This window comes from Podarcis erhardii (genome assembly GCF_964252035.2).
Source record: "Podarcis erhardii genome assembly, chromosome: 3".
NCBI classification, from domain to species: domain Eukaryota; kingdom Metazoa; phylum Chordata; class Lepidosauria; order Squamata; family Lacertidae; genus Podarcis; species Podarcis erhardii.
In genome coordinates this window covers 475,206-487,999 of record NC_138507.1, presented here as the reverse complement: position 1 = coordinate 487,999, position 12,794 = coordinate 475,206, and the positions used below count along the sequence as shown (strand labels likewise).

At 43.6% G+C, this 12,794-nt stretch overlaps 1 protein-coding gene across 1 annotated transcript in view; it reads right to left on the bottom strand.

Moving 5' to 3' along the window:
- The window catches only part of COL4A2 (collagen type IV alpha 2 chain), a 215,906-nt gene that overhangs the window by 77,450 nt on the left and 125,662 nt on the right, over positions 1 to 12,794 (bottom strand). Inside the window, exons 13-19 of the mRNA XM_081855449.1 lie at positions 11,053 to 11,139; positions 8,596 to 8,640; positions 5,220 to 5,282; positions 4,121 to 4,165; positions 3,580 to 3,633; positions 1,906 to 1,972; positions 948 to 1,049 (exon numbers count right to left, since the gene is read on the bottom strand). Of these exons, the coding sequence (XP_081711575.1) occupies positions 948 to 1,049; positions 1,906 to 1,972; positions 3,580 to 3,633; positions 4,121 to 4,165; positions 5,220 to 5,282; positions 8,596 to 8,640; positions 11,053 to 11,139 (463 nt within the window). The remainder of the gene's footprint in view (positions 1 to 947; positions 1,050 to 1,905; positions 1,973 to 3,579; positions 3,634 to 4,120; positions 4,166 to 5,219; positions 5,283 to 8,595; positions 8,641 to 11,052; positions 11,140 to 12,794) is intronic.

Below are 12,794 nucleotides of genomic sequence, written 5' to 3'. Positions count from 1 at the left end.
ATTTGGCTGGGGAAACCCAGCCAGATGGGCAGGGTATAAATAATAAATTACGATGATGGTGAAAAAAATAACAAATTATTACTCCCACACCAGCCCCCTCCCAGGGCCCTTGGCACACATGGGAAGCCAGCACGCTCCGAAATGTCCAATTCCTCCTTTACCAAACGAAGAGCTGGGGGGGGGGGGCAACAGATTACTTTCGAGTAAACACAGCTAGGCTGGAGCTGGAAAGGTGAGGAAAGTTCTGCATCCACGCACAACTAGGAAGGAGAGGGCATTTTCTTTCCATGGGAACCAGCGGGTGGGGGGAGGGGGATTAGGGATGTAATTGTCTCTCTCAAACGCTGCCCTTCACGTGGTTCCCTCTGCAGCACTGCAGGCCAGGTGGAGTCCACACACCTCCCTGCCCTGGGGCTTGGCTTGCAGGGGCTGACTGGGTGCCTCTGCAGCGCTGCAGAGCCTGTGCGCCTCATCTTTGCCTCCCTGCCCCGGGGCTGCAGCTTGTAGGGGGCAGAGGCAGGCACCTCTCGCCTTTCAGGGCCAGTCACCTGACTGGCCATTGGGGAAAGCCTGCAGCTGGATGCTTGAGATGGCCAGCGCCAGCCTGAGCACTTGCTGCAGCAGCCTGGCTATATGTAGCCTCGACTGCCCATGCGGAGTTGCTCCAGTTGTGGCTAAGCATGTGCTGAGGGCACCTGGCGACCATGAGAGAGGGCGGTGGGCGGAGGCGTGCTGAGGCCTTGGTCACGATCAACAAAAATCCATTGCACAATTGATGCGTTGGACATGTCTGCTGTAGATGATTCAAGCTGCATAATTGTTTGCTGCAATTCAGATAAGAGCAACAAATATGAGAATGAAATAAAAATAATGTAAATGTGAATGTGAAAAAAGTGAATTTACTATTCCCAAGTCAATATTGGAGTAAGAAAGTGGCTGTAAATTACCATCTGATGATCCTTGTGGACCAGCACTTCCAGGACTGCCTTGCTCGCCCTGGTCACCCTCGGGCCCAGGAGCACCAGGGAGTCCCCAGTCACCTCTTGCACCTGAAAATATCCCCAAAGTACAGATTGGATTTCAGGCTTAAGGACACAGATATAGAGATTTATCATGTCTCCCAAATGGGCATTTAGCCACTACCCATTTTTGCTTGCATACTACACATTCTCAGAGCACAACACCCTCACAACCATAACCCAGCTGGATCAAGGTCCATGAAGAGGAATTCATTAAGTTTCTGTAGCCCATACTGTAACCCGCTTTCTCCATCTCCTGCCAGTCCCCCAAATCTAATGTCACTGAGTCCTCTCCACACCTTGGGAAATGCTGGTTTCTCCATTGTGGCATGGACTGTGACAAGTGGGGAGGATATGGGTACACAGCTCTGTGCCCACATTGAGTTATTAAACTCACCCGCAATAAGCTCCATTTTCTGGATTTGGACTGTTCAGTTACTTTTCGTCATGGTTTGGCTTAGTATGCCATCCTTGTATATGTAAGAACCAGGAAAGTTTATTCTGGCCACTGCACTAATAACCCTGGCAAGTACTTCATACTGCCACACAATATACTCTAATAGGGATGTTGCCTTCTTAAACCAAAGCAATGCACATGCCTCCCAAGCAGTGGACATTGAGGAAGGTTAGTTGCCCCAAGAGGAGTCAGCCATGTCACAACTCCCACCCCACTTTACTGCATGAAAATAGTAGGCTGCATCAAACATATTCAGCTGCACTAAAAGAAGGGGTTTGTGACTGTACTCAATGGCATGGAGTGCCAGCACCTCTTTTTTTCACACCAATTACAACCATTTTGTGCTGGCACCTGTGGAATTTTTATAAAGATACGACTACTATCACCTCATTTTTTAAAAAAATCAGAAGAAGGATTGAAAAGCAATACCTTTTATTAGTTTGGGATATGGTGCATAAGCTGGTGGTCCTTGAGCACCTTTGTCTCCTGGCTCTCCCTGTGTAAATGCAAATTCAGTTCACTGGTTTTATTTGTGGTTGCATGTAAAATACTTTCCTTATTCTGAACAAATAAAATAAATACAAACATCCTCCCTCATGTCACAGAAATATGTCTAAGATTGCCTCTCATTCCCCACAAATTTCTGTAATTTCTCTTTGTCATCTTTCTGCACATGATCCATGTGACTAAGAATGTCTGTACCAAAGTAAATTATTGCTAAAATAAATATATTTTAGGAGTGTCATCTCCTCTGGAGTGAGCAACACATTGAAACCTCCTCTCTTCATTAAAGATGGATGCTGTATTTCTTTTTTCTTTTCTTTTTATTCTTGTAAAAGGTAAAAATAACATTTACTCACTTGGAATGCTTGTTGAAGAGTAACAAATACAGCAGCTTTTTTCAGGCAGGCTTAAAATGGTAATTCAGTTAAAAAGACATACTTAAGTCTAACATAAAATGGAGTCTGAATTTGGAGCTCAGACACAGCAGGTGTTTTCACAGGTGAGGTCTGCAACAGGGGAGAGACTGGGCTGGAACCATCAAGGAAGGCCTCTGCCTGACCCCACAACCCCAAACATTTTTTGAAATGTTAAGATATTCTTATCTTGAAGTTTTCTCATTTGTATTGTTCGTATTTGAATTTGTGGTTTACTTAGAGGCTTTTGGGGGGCAAAATAAATAAAGAGTAATGTAACATAAAAAGTTCCAATTTCATCAAGCTGCGCTGTCTTGGGCACCACTTGCTCCACCCTGGGATGGACTCTGCTGGTAAGGAAAGCAGTCGGCACCAGGGTACAAACGTATCTTCCACAACACACATAAAACTTAAACAATGCTTTTTTCAACCACTGTTTATTAAACCATGATTTAGCGTTATTTGTGAACCTAGCCCAGCATCTTAACCATGCTTTATTAACTATGGTTAAGAGTTGCTTTCAAGTTAATGTTTGCAGTTCATTTGGACATTTACCACTGGATTATGTGTGACCCTGGACCTTCTCCTTAAGCAGCTGTCAATACCCAGAAGCTACAGAGAGAAGAGCGGCAAAACATTCAGCTACATTCCAGGCTCAGCAGCTCTCACTGGTGCTTTTAACAATTCTGTTTAAGTGATTGTCGGCCAGATGCCTGAGCTTTAACTATCACTTATTAAATACAGCTAACATTGACTGTATGAACCAACCCACTGGCATCCCTCCAGCTTGTTCTTGGCAGGTCTCTCCTTCCATGGACACTCAGGCCAACCCCCTCCATTGCAGTAGACATGGGGGCTGCATCTTCCTTCCTGCCTGGAATGTCCAGGTTTGGTTTTATTTACCATACTGGGATTGTCTGGCTTACCCTATGCAGTTGTTGTACCTCTTGCCTGGGTCCCATGACTGGCCAGGCTCTCTTGTGCTTTCCTATGGGGTCTGGAGTATAGTGAAGGAATGAAGGAGTGCACAAGTGATCCCCTACAAGGTGTTTCTCACCTTCACCAGGCCACAACACTTGGGATTATTGACCAATGAAGCACAGAATTTGAAAAGAGCCCTTCTATACAACTTGCTCTATCCCTGGAATTAATATTGTGCAAGCAACATATTAGAATAACAAGCTACCTTAGTTCCTTTTTGACCAGGTATGCCAGGGAAGCCTTCAGGTCCTGGGAAACCCTGAAATACAGTTCAAAACAATTGAAAGTACTTTCATGATTTTATCAAAACTCCATAGACAATCTTTCATGCTTCCCCTCTCACCTAAATTCACTCTCTAAACTCTCCCCCCCCCCCATTTGTTAGTTGCCGCTGTCACCTTTTTAAGATAAACTTTCTGGATATTGCACAAGTATGCACTGCAGCAGAGGAAGAGGTGGGAACTAAGACCATTTTGTTGGCTCTGCTAAAGGAGCAGCAGTTTTCATCCAATCTGTGTGGGATAACCACACAGCCTCATATAACCAACATGCAAAAGTCTAATGAATGCATGAAGAGGTTAATACCATACAGTAAGCTGTCCTGCCAGGCTTAGCTAAGTCCACTTCCCCTCACCTTGGGAGGGCACAAGTGGAGAGGGGAAGGAGATGGAATGGGAATTTTCCCTCCAGCTAGTTCCTTATTTCAAGATCCAAGCCACAATCTGATTTCAGGGCTACAAACTTACCACATCCCCTTCTGTTCCAGTGAGACCGTTGATTCCCGGCAAACCCTATGAAATCATGGTTGGTTATTTGTTTGTTTGTTTGTTTGTTTGTTTGTTTGTTTGTTTTCCTGTCCTTCCCCCACAGGAGCCCAGGGTAGTAAAGGTAAAGGGACCCCTGACCATTAGGTCCAGTCATGGCCGACTCTGGAGTTGCAGCGCTCATCTTGCTTTATTGGCCGAGGGAGCCGGCGTACAGCTTCCGGGTCATGTGGCCAGCATGACTAAGCCACTTCTGGCGAACCAGAGCAGCACACGGAAATGTCGTTTACCTTCCCGCCGGATCGGTACCTATTTATCTACTTGCACTTTGAGATGCTTTCGAACTGCTAGGTGGCAGGAGCTGGGACCGAACAACGGGAGCTCACCCCGTCGCGGGGATTCGAACCGCCGACCTTCTGATTGGCAAGTCCTAGGCTCTGTGGTTTAACCCACAGCGCCACCCGCATCCCCAGGGTACTAACTATCAAAATGTTAAAGCAGAACAATCTAAAACAAAATCATATAAAACTATTTAAAAATAAGTTAGAACTAAAAAACATATACAAACAAATACATGTCCTCATAGATACTAATTTCACATTTGTTGTGTAATTACCAGTCATCAAATGCCCTGGTGAACAGGAATGTTTTTTCTATTTCCCCTGAAAGTCAATAGTGAGGAAGCCACCTTGTAGAGTTAGAAGAACCACAAGAGCCATCTAGTCCAACCCTCTGCAATCCAGGGTACTAACGGGGGGCCTTAACAACAACAACAACAACAACAACAACAACAACAACAACAATTAATTTCTACCCCATTATTTGAACTCGCAAGCCTTAGACTAAGGGTCTCATGCTATCCCAGCATGGGGGGAATTCGTTTCTGATGCCAAATATGGTAAAAACCCAGAACCAACAGTATCACCCAAAATAAAATTTGACCGGATGCATTTTCTAAATCCACACCACCCAAAATGTAACATTTAATTGTGACAGTCTCTGATGGTCTGGTAGAATGACAGGGAAAATATCATATTGAGAATGGCAAACAATTTGCTCCTTATTTTGACCAGATACTTACTCTTTGTCCTGTAAAGCCTGTTATTCCTTCCTCTCCCTTTTCTGCTGAAAGTGCATGATGACCCTAACAAAGAAAGAAAGAACTATTTGCTCTGATTTAACATCACAATTAGATTTAGCACAATAATCAAATGTACGCATTGCTCCTTCTGGCAACTCCTGCAGCCAAACATATAGCTCTGCTTTCCTTTGGACCCCATTGGTGAGGCTGAGAGATGGGTCCTGTTGTCTGGGCCGCCCAGGACCTCCAGACATACAGGCCAGGCTTGTACTACAAATGCAGTGGTTTGACTTCACCCCGAAAGTCATACTCCATTGTCTCTCAAGACAGATGAATGCCAACAATCAAATTGCATGGAGAGGATCTTGACAATAGCAGAGAGAGCATTTCCATGAACAAGTATGGGCCAAACATACTCTCTAAAGCGTATGTTTGTCCTGTTCACATTTAAAGCACAGGCCTCCCTTTGACAACAAAAAAGTGTGTGAGAGGGAAGCCTCCCCAGTGAGCTTTGCTGTCTGCTGCTGCTTTAAAGCAGTTTTCTCCAGTCCTGCTTATATTACAACTGAGCCATGCAGGAAGAACTTTGCATAGAGATAGGAAGTTGTGATGGGTGATGAAGCGCCTCAAAATTCCAGCAGAGGGCAAGAGCCTCTCTCGGATTGGCTGCCAGAGGGGAGGGGCGGAGCAGCACTTTCAGAGGGAAAATGACAGGCGCTGTTTCTGAGGAAGAAGTTGGACAGGGCTTGGTTGGGATGGGAGAAAGGGATGAGGAGAGGATTTGACTGAGGGAGAACTGGCTCTGATCCAAGCGGCACATCCGCTCGGAGGAGACTCTCTCTAGCCAGAGGAAGGAGCCTCGCAGCTTGGCTAGGAAGAGCGGGTGGAGGGTCTGGGGAAAGTCTTCTGACAGGAACTAACTGGAGGGCTGAGTCTGAGCCAGGAGAGGGAGAAGAAGATGGGGGAAGACAGACGAAAGCGGGGTCTCCTTCCAGGCGGGAGGGGAGAGATCTTCTAGGCCAGAGCTTTCCAGACTTTTCATCTTGATGACCCACTTGTCAGAGATGCCTCGTTTTGGGACACACTACTTCCAATTTACTAGCAAACGGGAGGCTAAACAAAGCCCTTTCTAGCCCCGGAAGGAGCGCAGGGAGCATTGCTCTCTTCTTGGCAAAGAAGACCCCTAAGCCAGTAACAAGGGGGAGGGGACCCCCTGGGTCTGTTGTACTGTTTGAAAAGACCTCAGTAAGAGAGGGGAACTGAGGGAAAGTGCTCCTTTGCTCAGGAACCAAATTAATAAACTGTGTTAAAAGGAATGACCTTAAGCATCTTCCTGAACTAAGCATAAGGACCTAAAAAGCAGTAACAGAAACTGAAGTGTAACAACAGATTGTGAGTAAAGGGAATTTACGAGTAGCTGTGCCTGTAGTGTTGTGTTTAAGCCTGTGACATCTTTATACTTAGTTTAAGTAATAAATTAACTACCTGAAAGAACACGTCTCCTGACTCACATTTGTTTCACAAACTTTTTGTAAATAAAACTTCTTTGATCAACTCCTGCCTAAGACTTGAAATTACTAGGTTTTCCCTCACACAAGACCTGTGGTAAATTGTAGACTTTCATTTAATTGGCATACTGTGAGATGGGTCTGCTATATTTAATTGGGGGCAGTTAGAGGGGTGAATCTGCTACCTATTAATTGGGAGTTAGTGGTGGGATCCACTACAGAAGTGCATCAAGATAGTGAGGATCCCACATGCTTTCCCTTTCCCTTTATGAAATAGATCCTCCTCTACTTTAATAATTTTTAACAGTGAAATAGCTCCATAAACAATGGAGGAAACCGCAATTAAAATCTCCTTATGTAGGAACAGAAACTAATGCTGTGGCAAACAAAATGAACTAATGAAGGGGCAACTAAGAGGCTATTAATCACAAACCACCAATGTATATCCAACAAGTAATAAAATTAGTTGAATGAAAGAACAGAACATATTTAATAACAGACACCAGAGCCCTTAAAAGTCTCAATCATGTTTCGCCTGGTGCTGTAATTGCATTTTATTATAAAAATGGCTGCAACTCAGGTCTGAACATGCATGGAAGAACAATGAAGGCAATACTGGACTGCAACAGGTCGACAATTTCATTGTAAGAGAAAGGTGGATCAGGTGGAGGCCTCATCCATTCCCGCCTGAACTTTTTATGTCCCACAAAGACCCCACTGATTTTGGAGGTGTCAGCAAAAGGTTAAAACCAACATCATTTCAGTAACCGCAGTGGTGGAATGCACAGAGCCCACTTTGCTAATCTGGGTGCCATCTGCCCTCTCCTAATCACATAAATCCTTTGATAAAACTCAGAGCTGGCCCAAGATGCTTTGGCACTTGAGGGAAAACACAAAATGGTGCTGCCACCCCCACCAGCCAAAAAGGGGTGAGTTAAGATCCACATCAGGAACAAGTGGGCAATAAAGATCTACATCAAAAACAAGAGGGGAATAAAATCAACCTTATTCGACAGCTGAAGTGGGAATCAAAGGTGATTGTTTTTGGGGGGAGACGAGGCCCCCTCTTAATCACACTAGATGTATGCAGACCCCAGGAGACCCCAGAGGGCAGCCCCTCCTATTCGCCATGAGGCCACTGTAGAGGTGGCACGGGGGGGGGGGGGGGCACTGAGGCAGTGGCAGATCCAGCCTCCAAGGATTGCACCACAGTCATTGCTACTACTGTGGCGGCTGCAGCGGGTGATGCCCCTGTGGATCCAGCAGCCTCACCTTTCCTTATGGGTGGACTGGCTCTGTCCCAGATCAGCTGATCTGCATAAATCAGCAGATGAGGGGGCTGTGTGCATGTGACAGTGTGCCTGAGTTTACCTGAGAGGATGAGGGGGCCACCTCCTATTGGGATACATTATACAAAGGAAAGGGAAAGCTGAGTGTAGTCGGACATGCACTCTGACTTTAAGAAATGTGATTGCAGGGAGAAGGCAGGCAGGCAGGCAGGCCAAAGCTCAGAAGGAGCTCAGGCTTGCAAGAGAGGTTAAAAATAATTTCTAAAGGTTTATTCGGCTATATTCAAAGCGGGAGGAAGAACAAAGAAGTAATAGTTCCTCCGTGTGGAGAAGATGGAGAAATGCTACTGGGTGGCAGAGAGAAGCCAGAACTGCTTGACACTGACTTTGTTCCTGTCTTCTCCCAAAATGAAAACAGTGTACAACCTGGTGATCATAACCAATCCATTTCAAAAGGGAGAAACAAAATGGATGAATCAAAGTAGGGCGTATGGTGCCTTGGCTCTTTCCCATTGAGATACTACTGATTATATTGAAGACAGGAGTATAATTGTGGTGCATTTCTTTCTGTGTACTTACCGGAATTCCAGCTTCTCCCCTAATTCCTTTTATTCCTTTCTCACCCTAACAATATATAAAAAAGAACAGTTAATGCTTGAGCAAGACATTTGTATTATTCAAAAATCAAATTTAGAGTTCTGTCCTAGGCTAAATTTACACTGGATAGAATATTTGGATGCAAGTAACCTGTGACAGTGCATCTTTGATACACTGACAGTGTGTTCCCAGTGCTGGTATAATGTCAGTATGCAATGCCACCAGCAGAGGAGTCAAGATGGATCAGTACTAGGAACAGACAGTACCCAGTTTGAATCCTTGCATGCAGAGCCAAACACTGGCATTACATTACATGAGGAGAGAAGGTATTATAAAATAAAAGAATCTTGCTGAACCTAATGGAAAGCAAAACATTGCCTCTGTCTCTTCCTACTCCACCCACGGTGCAACAAAGGAACATAGGACTCAAATGAATTCTGTACCCAAACACACCCACAACTGCATGTAAATCCTGGTCAAAATTCATCACTCAGATGCGAAGGCACAAAACTCTCTCTCTGGCTGCATGTCATGCAGATTTAGAGCAGACATGTGGAATCTGCTTTGTTTTTTACCAGAACCCTGAGATCTACCAGGAATCAGAGCCAGGAATTCTGAGTCCACTAATTTGCTGAGTTTAAGAGCTGAATGTTACTTACAGTCCTTCCAGAAAAGAAATCCATCCCTTGTTATCACCTCACACCCCAGCCAGCTTTTTTTCATTTCCGCAGTATAACATGGGGAGGTGGAGAATCATTGTGTTGTTGACTGATAAAAAACCTTTATTGTCTACTTCGAATTGCTTGGAGATGTACTGTCAGATCCTAATCCAGTGGTGGCGAACCTATGGCATGTGTGCCAGAGAGGGCACTCAGAGCCCTCTCTGTGGGCACGCGCACTGTTGTCCCAGCAGGGCCGTAGCTTCCGTGCGGGGAGGGGAGAGAGGAGGGATCGTGTGCGCTGTCCAAAGCCTGCAGCACCAGGGCCTGGCGAACATCAAGGGGCTGAGCAGGCATTGACTTTTAATGTGCCAGGGCCTCCCACTAGTCTGTTTTTCCTACTCGGAAGTAAGCCTCCTTAAGTTCAGCAGGACTTAACTCCCAGGTCAGTAAGCGTATAAAGATGGCAACCTAAGAAGGGGCTGCTGAGTTTACATGTTCACTGGGCTTTCCCGCAGAAGCCAACAGAGAAATTCATTCCGTGGAGGCTGTGATCAAACGGCAGCCGAAGAAATAGCAAAATATAATAATAATAATATATTTATGCCCTGCCCATCTGGTTGGGTTTATTTATTTATTTATTTATATTTATTTATTTGTATGTGCACACGCAGACAATCATTATTATCTCATATTAAAAATTGGGAGAGGGTGGCTCTTAGTGCAGTCTTCCAGTGTACACTAGTGGCCAAAATTGTGGAACCTCTTGGAAAAAAATGTTTGATGGCTCATAACACCATTTTGATTTGGAGTAATACCAGTGCTTTTTTCTGTAGGGATGCAGAGGGATGCATACCCCTAAACATTTTGTGAATTTAAAGGGAGAAGAAATTCACTCTATTTATTTCCCCCGATTTGAGCTGTATTTTCCCCCAGTGGTGATTTTCTTGAGTCAAAATGAGAGTACCCCTAAACATTCTTTTTAGAAAAAAAGCACTGAGTTATACCATAAAATTATATATCAACGGAAATATAATTTAATGAAGAACGCAATGCAATAACTTTTATGAAGGATTATTTATTACAACAGCAGTCATGAAGAAGAAACGTGAAACATACAGAAAAAAATGAGATATACAGGTTAAACTGCCGTGTTGGCAATTGATAAATAAGTGGGTTTTGGGTTGCAGTTTGGGCACTCGGTCTCCTATATTTTGCCCATCCCTGACTTAGGACATGTAAGAAGAAACTTTGTTGCTGAGAACCATGGAAAAAGACCCTATGCATAGTTAAAGGACAAAGCACCCACACAGCTAAAGCAAGGAAAGGGGGAGTCCATGATTCAGTCTGGTTGCAGGGTTGTTTCTTTGTTTTTTGTTTAAAGCACTATAAGGTCAGAACACAGATCTTTGGTCAGTCATTTCTTGACATGTATTTTAACTAGCAAAATTTCTGGAGTAAAACCTTGTACCAACATTGGAGAGATCTTGGCTGTACAAGATACAGAATATTTCTGGAATGATTCTGTGGTTATTTAATCACAATAGAAAATACAAAGATATTAAATTCTTAAGATTAGGGTTTCATTTAAAAATATGTTTTGGAAGGAAATCTAGCCAGATTATTCTTTTATTTCATTTACAGCATATGAGATATGGCCACAGGATAATATTCACCTGCTATTTTGATGAATAAGAGCACTCAGGAAACATGCTTTGCTAGTTTCTGTACTCTATGAAATGAATAACTGGAAGTAATTTTCCGTAAGATTTCTTATTACCTTATATTCACTTGAAATTACATCTGTTGAAGTGACAAACTCTCCTGTTGATGGACACCCAGGTAGACCAGGGGGCCCAATATCACCCTGCAGGAAAGCCACAATAATATAGTCAACAACAAGTAAAATAAAGGTTTAAAAGTGGTAGTGCATTTTTTGAACTACACCATAATAATAATAATAATAATAATAATAATAATAATAATAATAATATTTATATCCCGCCCTTCCCAGCCGAAGCTGGGCTCAGAGCGGCTAACAACAGTAAAAATAACACAGTTTATGAATGAACACCATAAAGAGAACAGTCATATGTTATACTGATTTCAGATCTGAAAAGCTGGAGGATCTGCTGCTATAAATATACCAAAGTGCTAAGGACAACAAATGGATTCTGGCCTCCTCATCTCAGGAAGGATTCCATGTGACAAAACTTGAATTGCGTTATAACTCTTCAAGTACTATAAATGTTACTTTTGTTTGCTTGTTTCCTGGGGTTTCACTTTGGGTGTGGCTTCGCTTTTAAATCATCATACAATTTCCTGCTAAAGAAGATCCTTTGAGGTCTAACATATTTCTCCTTTTGATATTGTATTTTATATATATGCACTGCCCTATTATTTTAGGTTCTCCAATGTTCTTTATTGTAGATTGATATTTTGGTTGATGGTGTAGATAAATTTAGCTTAATATATTACATGCTGTTTCTATATTTGTTCGTTTATGCTACAAGCCTATCACCCCTGACCATTGCCATTGCAGACTGTGAGTGACTGCAGTTCAGAATCCAAAAGCCCCCGTATCTCTTCCCTATGAGCAAGTTAAATGATTTTAGAAAACATGACTATGAGGACATCATGAATAATTATAGAATTATGCATGGTGTGGACAGAGATTTTTCTCCATGTCTCACAGTACTAGAATCATAGAATCATAGAGTTGGAAGAGACCACAAGGGCCATCGAGTCCAACCCCCTGCCAAGCAGGAAACACCATCAGAGCACTCCTGACATATGATTGTCAAGCCTCTGCTTAAAGACCTCCAAAGAAGGAGACTCCACCACACTCCTTGGCAGCAAATTCCACTGTCGAACAGCTCTTACTGTCAGGAAGTTTCTTCCTAATGTTTAGTTGGAATCTTCTTTCTTGTGGTTTGGATCCATTGCTCTGTGTCCGCTTCTCTGGAGCAGCAGAAAACAACCTTTCTCCCTCCTCTATGTGACATCCTTTTATATATTTGAACATGGCTATCATATCACCCTTAACCTCCTCTTCTCCAGGCTAAACATGCCCAGCTCCCTTAGCCGTTCCTCATAAGGCATCGTTTCCAGGCCTTTGACCATTTTGGTTGCCCTCCTCTGGACACGTTCCAGTTTGTCAGTGTCCTTCTTGAACTGTGGTGCCCAGAACTGGACACAGTACTCCAGGTGAGGTCTGACCAGAGCAGAATACAGTGGCACTATTACTTCCCTTGATCTAGATGCTATACTCCTATTGATGCAGCCCAGAATTGCATTGGCTTTTTTAGCTGCCGCGTCACACTGTTGGCTCATGTCAAGTTTGTGGTCAACCAAGACTCCTAGATCCTTTTCACATGTAGTGCTCTCAAGCCAGGTGTCACCCATCTTGTATTTGTGCCTCTCATTTTTTTTGCCCAAGTGCAATACTTTACATTTCTCCCTGTTAAAATTCATCTTGTTTGTTTTAGCCCAGTTCTCTAATCGGTCAAGGTCGTTTTGAAG